This window comes from Physcomitrium patens, chromosome 4, assembly GCF_059467195.1.
Source record: "Physcomitrium patens ecotype Gransden chromosome 4, ASM5946719v1, whole genome shotgun sequence".
Classification (NCBI taxonomy): Eukaryota; Viridiplantae; Streptophyta; class Bryopsida; order Funariales; family Funariaceae; genus Physcomitrium; species Physcomitrium patens.
This window is the reverse complement of record NC_143413.1, coordinates 14,660,884-14,674,573: the sequence shown is the minus strand read 5'-3', so window position 1 is coordinate 14,674,573 and position 13,690 is coordinate 14,660,884. Positions and strand designations below refer to the sequence as shown.

At 38.3% G+C, this 13,690-nt stretch overlaps 2 protein-coding genes across 13 annotated transcripts; both read left to right on the top strand.

Annotated features, from left to right (window-relative positions):
• Window positions 1–3,045: 3,045 nt before the first annotated feature.
• LOC112281838 (polygalacturonase non-catalytic subunit AroGP3) lies at window positions 3,046–5,166 on the top strand. Its single transcript, XM_024518778.3, has 2 exons — window positions 3,046–3,199; window positions 3,657–5,166. The coding sequence occupies exons 1-2, from the start codon at window positions 3,161–3,163 to the stop codon at window positions 4,629–4,631; spliced, it is 1,014 nt and encodes a 337-aa protein (XP_024374546.1). The 5' UTR covers window positions 3,046–3,160; the 3' UTR covers window positions 4,632–5,166.
• Window positions 5,167–10,563: 5,397 nt separating this feature from the next.
• On the top strand, window positions 10,564–12,926 carry LOC112281080 (GRF1-interacting factor 3-like). 12 transcript variants are annotated; one of them, XM_073533285.2, is made up of 4 exons: window positions 10,564–10,704; window positions 11,883–11,930; window positions 12,078–12,141; window positions 12,426–12,926. In XM_073533285.2, the coding sequence occupies exons 2-4, from the start codon at window positions 11,920–11,922 to the stop codon at window positions 12,567–12,569; spliced, it is 219 nt and encodes a 72-aa protein (XP_073389386.1). In that variant the 5' UTR covers window positions 10,564–10,704; window positions 11,883–11,919; the 3' UTR covers window positions 12,570–12,926. The 12 variants fall into 12 exon arrangements, 9 of the variants coding, with proteins under 9 accessions (XP_073389386.1, XP_073389383.1, XP_073389384.1 ...); XR_012217325.2 differs by having other exon boundaries at window positions 10,566–10,704; window positions 11,769–11,894; XR_016502685.1 differs by having other exon boundaries at window positions 10,566–10,704; window positions 11,769–11,930; window positions 12,319–12,926.
• Window positions 12,927–13,690: the final 764 nt, after the last annotated feature.

The window sequence follows — 13,690 nt, the reverse complement described above, 5'->3', positions numbered from 1 at the left end:
CATTGAACTAAGGTGGAACCGTAGTAGAGGGGCTTTGTAATAGCTGTAGTATTTGTTGTGTGTAATTGATATAAAACACATGTATTTCAAATTAGTAATGTTATATCAGAATGTGTGTTGGTGCTCTGGTCTGGTCTATATGTGTGTTTGTTTCATACACACACACACAACATATTTCTTATGATGTAAATTTACATTCAGAATTATATTGTGAATAGATGTAGAGTTAAGAATCTTTAAAATAGTTCAGAACGTTTTTTGCATGTTTTTTGCATGTTTTTTGCATGTTTTTTTAAACAATGTGCTATCAGTAGGTTAACAAAATTAGTATTAATAAAATAATAAAAATTAGTTGAAAAATATATAATATTTTTCATTCTTTCTCTTTTTCTTGTTTCCTTTCATGTTAATGAATATTGGCTTTCTTTAGAATCATAGTAAGAAGTAATATGATAAGAGATGAAGAAGAAGATGGTCCAAGAAAGAAATCAATACTTATTAAAGGATTGCAAATTTGACCACATCCTATTCTATGTCTCACATTTATAGAGAACTAAACCATTTTTGTAAACAGTCAATTTTTATTTTCAGAACCACCAAGAAACTACTTCTAAGTTGGAAGTTATGAAGGATGTATATTTGTTTTAAATGTTCATTCAATTCGTGCATTTCGACAAGTCTAGTTTTTTTAGTGGATCCACTTACCTTGGTTATCCAAAGGTAACAATAAAAATCCAAGGATAAGAAGAGTATTGAATGTAATTCAAATGAAAATATAATATCTTATAATAACATATTTATGAAATAAATTAATAATCAAATTCAAACACATTTTTTCTACTATTACATGGATTTAATCTTAATACCTTAAGTGAGTCAAGTAACATCCTTAACATGAAGAGTTTTGGCCCCTTTTTTTTGTCCATTTTGTATCCTTGAGTTTGAAGGGCACTAAACAAGAAGCAAGTAAGAGCTAATACCCTCTATTTAAAGGCAATTTTGTGAGCAATAATCCACGGAATATAATTCTCTAATTAGCTAAGTTTAGAGATAATTTTATGTTACTGATATGTTTTTTTGGAAGAAAAAAAAGTAAAAAACACTTGCATTTAAATTTCCCCCCTTGTTTGGATTATGACTTTTTCCACAAAGTTATTTTAATTGCAACAATCCGTAAATAGTGGATCAAAGTTATCCTCCAATCTATTTTCTTGTTTGGATGCAGTCTAATGAAAGCACACAATTCAATGCAAAATAAATTAAATAATTAAATACTTTTTTTTTTTCACTCTTGTGTTTATTCTTGTTATTCTCCTTCCTTCTGTTATTTTTCTTTTAACCCAATGATGATGGTGGTGATTACTACAGTGATGATGGATGTTGTTTAATGATGATGTATGATGGATGATGGTGATCTTTTATTTTATTTTTTCTAGTGACGACGTGTCCCAATTTAGTGGTGGTGTGGCCCCCTGTGCATATCCACGGCCATCAATAGCACACACACACACCCACTGTGGTAGTTACTTTAAGGGTCTCATTCACTCTCACTCTTGATGGAGAGAGGAGGCACAAAGACAAAAAAGGAAGGGAGAGAGACCCAGTTGTTTGGGAGATATGAGAGCTATGGAGAGAGAGAAAAAGTAGGGCATTGGGGTTGGTGGATGTAGTAGTCAAGGAGGTGATGGGGAATCATTTTCCCCTTCAAATGTCACCATTCACAAGCACAAGGGGCCACCTATATTGACAGCCCAGCTGTGACCAACTTAATCAATCATAGATAGGGGGCTGAAAAATCCCCCCCCCCCTCTCTCCAAATAGAACTTCCAAGTGGGTATCAGAACACTTGTAAATATATTTACATACATTTTTTTCACACACTTAAGGAAAAGGTGTGATATTTTAAGAACCATCTTTTTTCCTTTGCAAATCCAATAAGGTCTACAGATGCACATGAACTAACCTTTCATAACTAAGTCTCTCTTTCTCTTGTGCTCTCTCTGTCTTCATTTGCTCCCATCAGAGGAATGTCAAAAAGAATAGTTCTTATGATTGTTGTTCTAATTGATGGAGTTTCCATGGAGGAGGGTATCTTGAATGGGTATGGATATCACATGTGCAATCAACTTCCCACTTCATAATGCCTTGGGTCAGTATTGAGCATGAGTCTTCACAGCCAAGCTTTAGCAATGTGGCAAATGCTTTGTACACTGGAAAACCATCCTTATTGATGGCTTTCCAATGTGGACAGAATTAGGGTTCCACATTAGTGGCTTCTTGTAATCATGGGGTAGCTGAGGGAGTTATCTTCCTACAGGGACCTCTCTCTACAGTACCACCATCACCAGCAGCAGCAGCAGCAGCAGCAGCACCTCTTCTTCTTCTTCCTCTTCTTTCTACTTTGTACAATTGTGTGAGTATCTGGATTCTGGGCCATGTAACCTTTTGCCTGTATGACTGTGTACTTGGCAGTGTATCTGGATTTTGCAAGACAGTGGATGCCCTTGGATACACCCTCCTGTTGGATGGGGAGCTTGCTTCAGGAGCTTCGAGTTAGTGTCGGCTTCATGGACCTGTGAGAGAGTGAACGTAGTAGTTATGGGGCTCTTGAGGAACGGGTCGCAGTTGGGTAAAAAGAGTGGTATGACAAGATGCTGCGTTGTGTGCACAGATGGCCAGAGCTCAAGCACATTGCCAGTACTTTTTGGTGCAATTATAGAAATCTGGAATATTCCTTGCAGAAAGTGTTGTAGCTTCATGACAAGCTTCCTCAGTATGGAAGGCCACCATCAAGGACAATGTGGTTCATCAGATGCACAGCGTGGCCAAAATTTCCTGCCAATCTATCAGAGCGCGAGTAGGATTCAGCCCCTTTCGTTCATCTCTGCTGTGGCGGCGCTCTCCTGAGTAAGAGCTGGAGATGAGGAATCTATCGTTGGTAGATGGGATCATCGTGTTGGTGGATCTGGGATTCGGTAGAGGCGAAGGCCTGCTGCTGGCAGCTACATATAGTCGTCCTCCTCGCCTACTTCCTGCAACTCTTACTACCCGAGTGCACAATTACAGTCTACGGTCCATCAAACGGATTTCGGTTGCTGCTCGACTGTGCTTCAGTTTCAGTGGAGAATAGTTTTGAGTCAGTATTTGTGAGCTGGTGGCCATGGCCATACATGCAGCAGCTTTGGCTCTGTTCACCCTGGTAAGCATATCTTTGGAGAATACATGTGTCGACGAGTTTGGTGTCTAATTTGGGGAACGTCGTCATGTGTAGCACAGGTTTGAAATTCCATTCTCTTCCGGTTGTGCATGTGCATTCCTTGGGCAAGGGTTAATCTTTACCTCCCAGACGCCGTCCAGCAGATTAATGAACATTCAGATGAGAGCTACGGCAAATCGATTCCTAACAATCAAAATCGGAACCTGTTTCTTTTTTATGTTAGGCAATGCTCGATTTTCTGAGCTCTTGAACATCCACGCAGTTGCGAGGTGAAATTTTATTGATGATGGAAACCGTTCAAGAAGAGAGTCCTTCTCTCATCAGCAGCCCAAAATGTTTTGTCTCTAGAATGTCGACTGTCTGCATTGCGATGTTTATCACATGCTTGTATTCAGAGGGTAGACAGTTTTTTTGAAAGACCAGTGGAATCGTTTTGCAGGTCAGTGTGTGGACATTGGGCTCGGCTGCGAACTCCTCGGTAACACTGTGGAATTCTGTGTTACCTATTGCTGTCCTTCCTGATACCTTGCGTCAACTTGTTTCCCCTTTGGAAGATTCTCCAATTGCTACAAGATTCGCTAATGCAGTCTCCCGGGGTGCGGTGTTCCCAGAAGTGAGCGCTGAATTTTGCAATGCAGCAAGTCTGGTCTGTGATAGCCATGTCCAAATTGCTTCTTATGGTCTCGAGAGGGTCGAAGCTGCTCCCCGAGCTTCCGCTATCAAGACCATCAACGATTTCCAGTTCGATTTCTTCCTTGAGAAAAACCTCTTCGTTGGCGGCGAGATGCAACTATCAGAAAATCTCCATGACCCAATCCCCGCACGCCCCTTCCTTCCCCGCGTTGTTGCCGACAGTCTACCTTCTCTAACAACGGCGAACTTGCCAAAGCTCAGACAAATGTTTAACATTGCTGACAAGGCCTCTATGTCCACAATGATGGGAACCGCAGCGTATCTGTGCGAGAACCCGGCGCTCCCCGGAGAAGACAAGGAATGCCCCATCACTCTTGCAGCAATGGCCCAGTTCGTCTCCTCGCAGCTGGGCTCCGAAGTGGAAGCTCTCTCAACCTCAGGCTCCCCTACCGAAGCTCCCCATCTCAAAGCGCCTGTGAAGATTGAGACTGTGACAAAGCGAAGTTTGACAGAAGGTGATCACATCATCATTTGCCACACTATAATGTTCCCTTCAGCATTGTATTACTGCCATCACGTTTCTGGAACCAAGGTAGTACAGGCATCCCTGCGCGCTCAAGACAACAGCGTTATCCACGCCGTCGGCATTTGCCATCTCGACACCAGCATGTGGGCATCCGAACACCCAGCGTTCACCGCGTTGAACATCCCTCGTGGCGCCGAGGCGTGCCACTGGAGCACCCAGAACGACATGGTCTGGGTATCGACTGCAACTCAGTGAGCAATCAAAACGATTCTGCATCGTCTAACAAGTGTAATAAACCATCGCCAGCGGAGCTCTCAATTAAGTACCTATCGCCCATGGTCGCACAGTTCACGATTTTGCAGAGGCTGGTGCGCATTACTGACACGAAGGCATTTGCAATGTCTTTGGTCTAGTTTGCTGATTTCGGAGAGATGATAAGCTGTCTGATTTTCTGTGTTTCTTTTCAGACTGATTCTCTCCTCTTTAGTTCTTTCGCACAGTCGAGTTAAGAGTTTTGTGCCGATTTTTGTAGTAAGAAGGGTGGCTCGCTTACATGGTCGTGTAGCTGCTTGAACTGTGTAGGTAGCTGACCACGATATGTGCGCTTGAGTTGGATAGTGAGGGAGGTTCCTACTAAACATTTGTAGTCGCAAAATTTTGGGTTTGGAATCTTCGGAAGGGGTTGCGTCCTCATTGGAACTTCCACTTATCTTGTGTTCCTCCATACTTCAAGGTTTTTGAAGCAGTCGAAACAAAAGAGGTGTCGTGAGAACTTTCTGTTTTGTGTCAAGTTCCAGTTCCGTAGAATTTTGAAAGCGTCAAATTGCGACAATGAAGACGTCTGTGCAGTGTTGAATTGCGCTACCTGTCAAACTCACTCTTCTAAGCTCACGAGATGATTTTAACATGCAAAGCTCCAGATTTATATTACCATTGTATTTGGTACGTGTTTCATTCGTCTTTTGCGCGAATTGCAATTTATGAGTTCGGTGATGGCTCTATTAGATCTAAGCCTCCCTTTTCTTCCACAGCACAAACCAAACTAAGTTTGATATCCCCGCCCCAATGTTGTGATGTTGAAATGCATAAATACGTTACATCGGAATGAAGTCTGCTTCTGCGACAGTTCATGACTTCTAGTTTCCATCACAATTTCTACCTAGAGCTCAAGAATCTTTGTCAAGGCTCATCGTGCTCAACAATGCCGCTGCCCAAAGAAAGGGGCCATGTCGAAGAATGTCGGACCTGCCCCTATTCCTGCTTTGGATGAACTCTTGTAAAAGAACATTTATTCATATTGGGGTCAAGTCTGGTGTAGTTTCTCGTTGCCCAGACTTACCGAAGTGCGGCTTTTGTGATCAAGCAAGCACATTAGGAATTTGAGATAGAAGGGAGCTCCATGCCTGCAGAATTTTTGAGTGTGGGATCTCCTGAAACTTTAAATTTGAAATATCCATAAATATGAAAACACATGTTTAGTAAACGCAACGTATATCGTTGAAAAGATATCAGTTGACTAAGAAAATTTTGACTCCTTGCATTAAAATTAAGTTGCTTTCATGTTATGTTCAAAAACATTAAATAAAATGCAGCATTCAGCTACGAAACATCCTTGGTCACGACATAATTGACTTCTTTCTCCAAATCCAACATAAAAATCAATAATTAGAATCTTTCCAACAAAATTAGAGAATGTAGTTAGTTGTATTAATTTTCAAGATAAATCATTGAAAAAATATGTTTGTGAATGACTAAGACAAGATTGACCTGGAAATGTAGTGGGATTTTCGGTCCAAGTTTTTTTTTAATGTTTTTGACAATATAACATCACCGTCTTGCAACCCTCAAGAGCTAAAAACAACTAGTGCATAATTATCATTGTTATAGTTATTATCATTCCAACTGTGATTAAATAATCAGTATTAATAATGCACACTACTTAATGCAAATTTGTCGTGACAAAATTTAGTAAGTTTAGAAAACCGTATGTATTTATTTACATATATTAGCTGCTTCAAAATCTTATATATGTATATATATACACATATACACACACAAACACACAAAGCAACAACAAATTAGTCTCAAATAAAATTTCGTTTTTTTGGTTCTTATTAAAGGTGGCATTTTAACAACTGAATGAGTGTTAGCCTCCAATTTTAATGTTACTGAATATAAGGGTTAAATGATTTGTATTGTAATTTTTGTGGAAATATTTGGCTATATTTTAAAAAACATTAAAGAGCAATACATACAATACCCTGCATCTCAAAGAGTTAATAATAAAGTTTGTAAAAGAAAGCTTGAAAAAATATGCTGCACACATATTATTTTCCACAAAATTCTTTGAAAAAATTATAACAAAAATTATTCACCTATTTTATTTATTTTTTAATTTCATTCATACAAAATTCAAGTTATCGATTTCAAATACTGTGTCACACAAGGCAGCTTTAATCAAAACCATGTGAAGTGAGTTCTAATATTTTGACAAATCAATGCTAGCAGTTACACATTTCATTGAACGTGGTCTGATGCCACAAATATTTTTTTTCTAGACGACTTAAAATCCATTAGCTTTTTTATCGTACCATTAGAAGTGAAATCCATTAATTATTTTACTAGCATTTAGCATTTTATGGAATGAAGATTTTCAGAACAAATAAAAAAACTCTATTCACACAGAGCTTTCCAAGGATATTCTCAGCGGAGCAGCGTCACTGGCCAGGGAACCATACCACGTCGCCCCCGTCGAAACCCTAGCCCTAACCCTAATCATAGTTCCATCACCCTAGCCACGGTCTTCTACTTTATAATGAGTCGCAATCCTGACCTTCGAAATACTTTCTTGCCATACATGTTCCCTGCATCCCTCCATGCGTGGTAGTGATCGTGGTGTTTGTTCTGCAATTTGTTGGTTGTGTGCAATGTATGCGATTGTTGTTAGATATCTCGTCGGAATCTATATTGGCGTTTTTTCAAACTCGTGTTCATCGAGCTTTGTTTTCGTCTTCCCAGAATCCGTACCCGGCTTCAGATACTGAGCTCGGTGATGAGGACGGATAAGTCTCACTTCGATAGGGGCCTCACCTATGTCAAGCTGGTACACATCCTTTCGCTTGTGATATACGTTTATCAGCTCCCACCTCCTTTTGCGGAGCTGCTCACTCCATGTGACTGAGGTCACCCTACAATGTAGGGTTCGTGTTTTTGAGTCGTTTTGGATCACGAAGATGACTAAAAATTATCTGTCAATCCTCCGAAAGGCTTTTGCCAGGTGTGGGTTTCAACCTCTAAGAAGTACTGAGTGATCCTTATACATTGCTGTATTATTGCTATGATGAGAAATGGAAGGTTGAACGCTACATGTAGCCTGTGAGACCAATATTCCTGTTGCGGTTACCTGAGCAGCCCACCGTACAGTCTTACTCAACAAATTGGTCTTCTCTGGGTACATACCTACATCGAGTTTCACATTTCTGTCCAGTAGAAACATGTGTCCAACTATCCACCGTGATGAACAACTAAACCGAGCTTTTGGTTCTGATGACCATTTGCAGTGCGGTGTAAACTCGTTGGCTGAGTGGTTTAGTGTCATGCAGTTAGCCTCTGATCTCTCTAAACTCGAGGAGTGTTTGGAACCCTTGAATTCCGACCACTTCCTGGAACCACCTGCTCAAGCCACATGTGCAAAATTACCCATCTGGTTTCTCTTTGTGCTTGATTTATTAGACAGTGATACTGCCCTCTGAAGGATTGCTATCATCGGTGTTGACACAGACTGAAGGGGTTGTTCTTTGTTCAACATCGGGATGTAAGACCTCTCTTTCAAACTAGAAAAGCACAAAAAATGAAGTCTCAAGCTGAGTAATATGGTTCGAAATGCAACAGGACCACTTAACTCAACTAGCTTAATAACAAATAATCGTAAGCCATAAACCATGATTTGTATTAACATCATTGCCAAAATGGCATGCTAATTCTTGAATGCCTCATCGTGTCTAATACAGCATTAACATAGGTTGTCTGCTATAGACAATTATTATACATAAAAATAATTTAATCTTTGTAAGGTTTTAGGAAATGTACATGTACACATGGATTGATTTCTGCAATTTCGATCCAAAGATCGACTTTCAGGAAACACAATTATGGTGCAAGGAAAGACAATAATGTACAGATGACCAACAATACATCTGGACCAAGAATAGAGAATTGTTCTCGCTAATAAACTTGTACTCAAGATTAATGTGAATATGTGTCTCAGGAGTAGCATTAATAAGTAAATAGCAAGTTGCGTACTAAGTGTCAGGGCATAGTGTCAAATCCAATGCAAGTAAAGGGAGCAGCCTAAATGAACAAAATATCTAGTACCTTATTTTACATATAACATAATTTTTTGAAATATAACTAGTCAATATATAATGAAAAAGAAAATTAATCAGATAGATTATTTGATAGAGTACAAAAACATTATGTAAGAGAAATAAGTGATTACAATAACCATAGTTCTAGAAAGACATAAATAGTTACTAGAACAAATGGCTTTGATAGAATGCTTGCTTGAAACATACTAGAACTTACGTCACCTGTAAAAATCAAATCAATTAACTTTTTTCAACTTTTTCAATTAAATTTGAATGTTCTTTGAATTATACTTTTAAATATTAAGACATATAAGTTAGCAATATTATATGTATTTGCATCTAAAAAATACTTAGAAATCAGCAAGTTATAGGTGTAATAAAATCATTACTTAGTGTTGTTTTATAGATTAGTAAAGAGAAATAGAATACAACAAAATATTCTTGCAATAAATATTTTATTTAAGAAAATGTTAGCAAATAATAAAAAAATAGATTTTATTCAAAATAAGATTTTAACTAGAAGATTCTTTATTCTTAATAAATATTCAACTTTTTCATAGAAAAATCAAGAAGCTGAAATTTAGATATTTATAAAGTTAAATAGATCCCACTAAAAAATACCATCTTACAATACAATAATGTATTCTTGTATGAAATTAGAAGAGTATTAGATTTATTAGATCACATGTACCTTGAATTTTTATATTTTTATATTAGAGACTCTTCCAAGATGGCTGATATACAAGATAAAGACTTATCATTTTCAAGAGTTCTAAATATTTGTTTAAGTATTAAGAATTTGGTCTTTGGCACAATCTTTGAGAAATAGTATTAAATGCAAAACTTATAACAATACAACCTATCTTTTAATTAAGCTATAATTTTTAAGTGCTTAGTAAAAACATAAACAATCTTACACAATACTAAATATTTGTGATAAGTTTTATTACAAAAGAATAAAAGTAAAATTAAGAATAATTTAAAAAATTTGTAATAAAAAATATTCTAAGGATTTTCTTAGCAATTTAGAAAATATATCAAATATTTAAAATCTTTCTAATACACAATTACAAAAATAATAAGATGAATAGTTGAGAAGATTTTAAAAATGTATGTTGAGACTTCTATACAAATTTGTATAAAGATTTTATATACTACTTAGTAAGACTTAAAATTATTAAATCCTTGATACTAAATATTCAAGCTAAGATTAGAAAGACAAAAAATTAATTTAATTTAATTTTTTTAATATAGCAATTATTTAGAGTAGCTAAAAACCTAGCCAAAGAAAAGACTATAGGTGTAACAGGGCAAAGATAAGATATTTGTATTATTCATACATAGAAATATGTAGTTGGAGTTGTTTTTGGGAAGTTTCTAGAATTGAGGTTAGAGTGGTGGTTCATATGAATGATAATAGAAAATTTACTATTAGAATAGATTAAGATTGAATCTAAATTTTGGAAAATTATTGAAAATTTTATATTTTATATATGTTTTTCATTTAATCAAAACTTTTCTTTAGTAATTCTATGCAGATGAATGCATTTGAATTAAATAATGTCAAATTTATTTAGTTTTTTGAAACAATTAATTTACTAACTTTTATAAACATCAGCTTCTATTTTCTTAAAAATAAAAAAAAAGTTATAGAATATTTCATAAAATACATTCATAAATAAGTTTTTTTTATAATTTTTTATAATTTAATTATTAACTTCCCTGACCTTCTTCATCCATCCATCATAGATGGAGAAAGATATTTCATCCTCAATCGTCTCCTCAACGTGCTTTACGAGCATGAGCGCTGCCAATCCCGTCTAGGGAATGGTTGCACACTTCGAAACCTCGTGAAGGTGGAAAATGCAGCCTGTGTCTGGTCTGATTTATCAAGCATGCATTGAATTATGAAATAAGAGACGTCAAATCAAAACCGGCTTCGTGTTCTCCGTCAATCGGTGGTATGTTTTCCGTTTTTTTTTCTCGCCCTTTAGAGAACTGTTGATGATTCTATAATTGGATCGTAATGCGGACTTAGGGTTGTTAGTGGAATGGTTTGGAGCGGTTCCTCCACGAGCGAGGAGAAGTAATAGTACCTTGGGTAGTGATTGAACTGGAGGGAAGGGGATTTTCTGGGGGGGGGGGGGGTTTCTGTCTTGGAAATTGCGCATTCTGTGACAACAAATGGCGTCGTATTCTGGGAATTCGATATCCACTGAGCTCATCCAGAAGGTTGTTGACCTGACGTCTGGAATTTTTGGATACACTACGATTTTTGCTTTCGATTGAGTCTCTGTCGTGTTGGCGCAGTTAACGATTTAGAGCACGTTTTGATATTATCAATTTGGAAAATCAATTGGGGGTACGCACAAGATAAGCAATGATGTGGCAATCACTGCAATTTATAAAACATTATTCTGGCAAATGCTTCGCTTCTGGAGTTCGAATTTATTAGTAATTTGTTTAGTGGAGTATACGATACTTTCCGGACGAGGCTTCGCATGGAGTCGACAATGTAATGTAACTCTTTGAATGGCAGACAACTCATGACAATGTTTGACTATACAGATTTTATACCAGCGGCTGAAGTTTTTTCTTTTTTTGAAACATCAGAGAGTCATTATCTCCGTGCTAGGTTCTCGCTTCAAGCAGAGTCGCATATGTCAGTTGGATATTTCACAGCTGGGATTTGCACCGCCAACCTGTCGGTACCAGCCCGCCATCCTTAGGTAGTTTAAGGTCATTGCGGGCAACCAGCGGCTGAACTTGCAGTTCCTGGAACAACCCATTGTTGTCCCAAAACCGTTGCGGAGATGGAAGTCGCGTGGAGTAATGGCTGTTGAACTCTGAGGCCTTGCTCGATGAAGCAGATTATCTTTCTAAATTTAAAACAAAATAGCGGTCTGAGAGTTACCATCTTTCATGGACCGTAGTTTGCCCCATGTGAAACGTAGATCGTGTTTTGAGTAACAGGACTGAGGAGATTATTCTGGATCTTGGACTCATCCTTTCCTTCTGCGTGCAGTATCTGGATGAGAACATGCAACTGATTATTGCGACTCTGTACAAACAGAATCAGAGCAACCTGAACGAGAGTGCCTTATACGTTTCTAACTCCCGCCATTTGATCTGTCAACAGAATTTCATGAAGGCATGAAAGATGTCATCACTTAGCGATGCGGCAATTGTGTGTTCTCATTTCTCTTAATTACAGTTATTTCTTTCTCTTGTTTATTTGCTATGGACTCACACGTGGGATTTCCCATCATATGTTTGAGAAACAATCTTGACGTAAGTAGAGCCTGAAGTAATCTTTGCCCTATTCTATCTGCAGGTATCAAGCAAAGTTGCAGCAGAATCTTAAGTACCTTGCAGCCATCGCAGATGCGCAACTTGGAGTAAGTCAAATCTCGGCTTGGTGGCCAGTCCGGCTCTTGCTTGATTAATTTCCTGGATATTCATTTGGACTGGGTGTTGTTTCACAGTGTATTTTCAATTCCATTTGATCTTTCTCAGAAAGGTGGACCGTCTGGAGTTTGCAGTCATGATTGAGGTGTTTGGTTTTGTATCCACAGGTAGCATCATGCTAGTCTATTCCTAGGAGTACTATCCAGGATTTACATGCTCTACAGGGGGTACCACATTCTTCAACATTATGGACTGAGATGATTTGTGTTTGTAGATTCCTTTCCTGCCACCCATGCAACCGCCACAGCATTATACTCAGCAACTCCAAGTAGCAGCACAAAAACACATCACCGAGGTCCCAGCAGTCCCACCACAACCAACAACTGATGATCCTGAAGGCAACGTTGGGTTGATATGAGGGGAGGTGATGACAGCCAATCGGCAGGAAATTTGTCAGAGTATGGGAAGGCTGAGGAATCACGGTATTGGACTGCTACACAAACTTGAAAACAAGGATTAATGCTTCAAAAGCGGAAATTGAGTGACTGGAGAGAACTTGGAGGCTTCTTGCTTCAAATGCTCTGATTAAGGAAATTACAAATTTCTTCGTCAAGATGTTCCCTAGTCTCTCTTATATGGATCTAAGTAGTCCGATGACCTCTACTACTCGGGGGACATTCTAACCGAATTGGGCCCAGAATGTGTTGTCATGTGCATCCGCATCTCCGATGCGCCGTTTCTGAAAGTTTGTGCTGAACCTCACGACATTACAAAACTCCTTTTACTGGTTTGAATTGAGGCTGCATTTGAGTAGACATGTGACCGGCGGTGGGTAATTGCAAGGTTGGTGCTGGACTACCGTCTTTTTTGTAAGCATCTGATAAGGTTGGATATGCGTAGTTTCTGCAACCCAGAGTTTTGAGCAACTCCAGTGACATAATATCTGAGCAAATCCAGACAAAAGCAGTCCCAAAAACAACGCTGTGGAAGACATTCATGCCACCGACATTGCGAGCTAGATCACTTGCAGAGCTTTCTAGACTGATATAGAATTGAGCTCTATGATGGCTTTTTTTTTTAGTTTCGTGTGAGAGTGAACCTGGTCTGTCCAAAAGCACTCCTCAATCCGACCAAGCTCAGGTGTACTTCAGTTGCCCTGCAAATTTTGGCGTGCGAGCAGGTAACAGAATGAGTTGGAAACGCTTTTGTGCACGCACAACTCCTCGTCATATCCGAGGAGATATGCGTTTTCTGGTACATGCTCTGGAGATTCTGCAGCTTTTGCGTCTCTGGGTGTCACGTTACAGAGCTTCGGGTGGCTCCCATTTGCAGTGGGACCAAATCACAAATGTCAGGCTCCGGTTGATTATGGACAATTCCAACTTGAAACCTTAACTGTTGCAACATACTTTACGCAATCGTGTTGCCACAGTTAAAGTTTGTTTGTATGTTTGTTTCCGTTCTTTTTTTTTCTTTTTTTTTTTTTTTTACACCAAAGGGTATAAGTAATATTTTGATTGAATGTGATAAAATACAATG

Excerpts from the sequence above, each read along its gene's own strand:
- LOC112281838 (XM_024518778.3), top strand. The coding sequence starts at position 3,161 with ATGGCCATACATGCAGCAGCTTTGGCTCTGTTCACCCTG. Across the intron at positions 3,200-3,656 it reads CTTTGGCTCTGTTCACCCTG|GTCAGTGTGTGGACATTGGG; the intron begins GTAAGCATATCT and ends ATCGTTTTGCAG.
- LOC112281080 (XM_073533285.2), top strand. Across the intron at positions 12,142-12,425 it reads TCGCAGATGCGCAACTTGGA|ATTCCTTTCCTGCCACCCAT; the intron begins GTAAGTCAAATC and ends TTGTGTTTGTAG.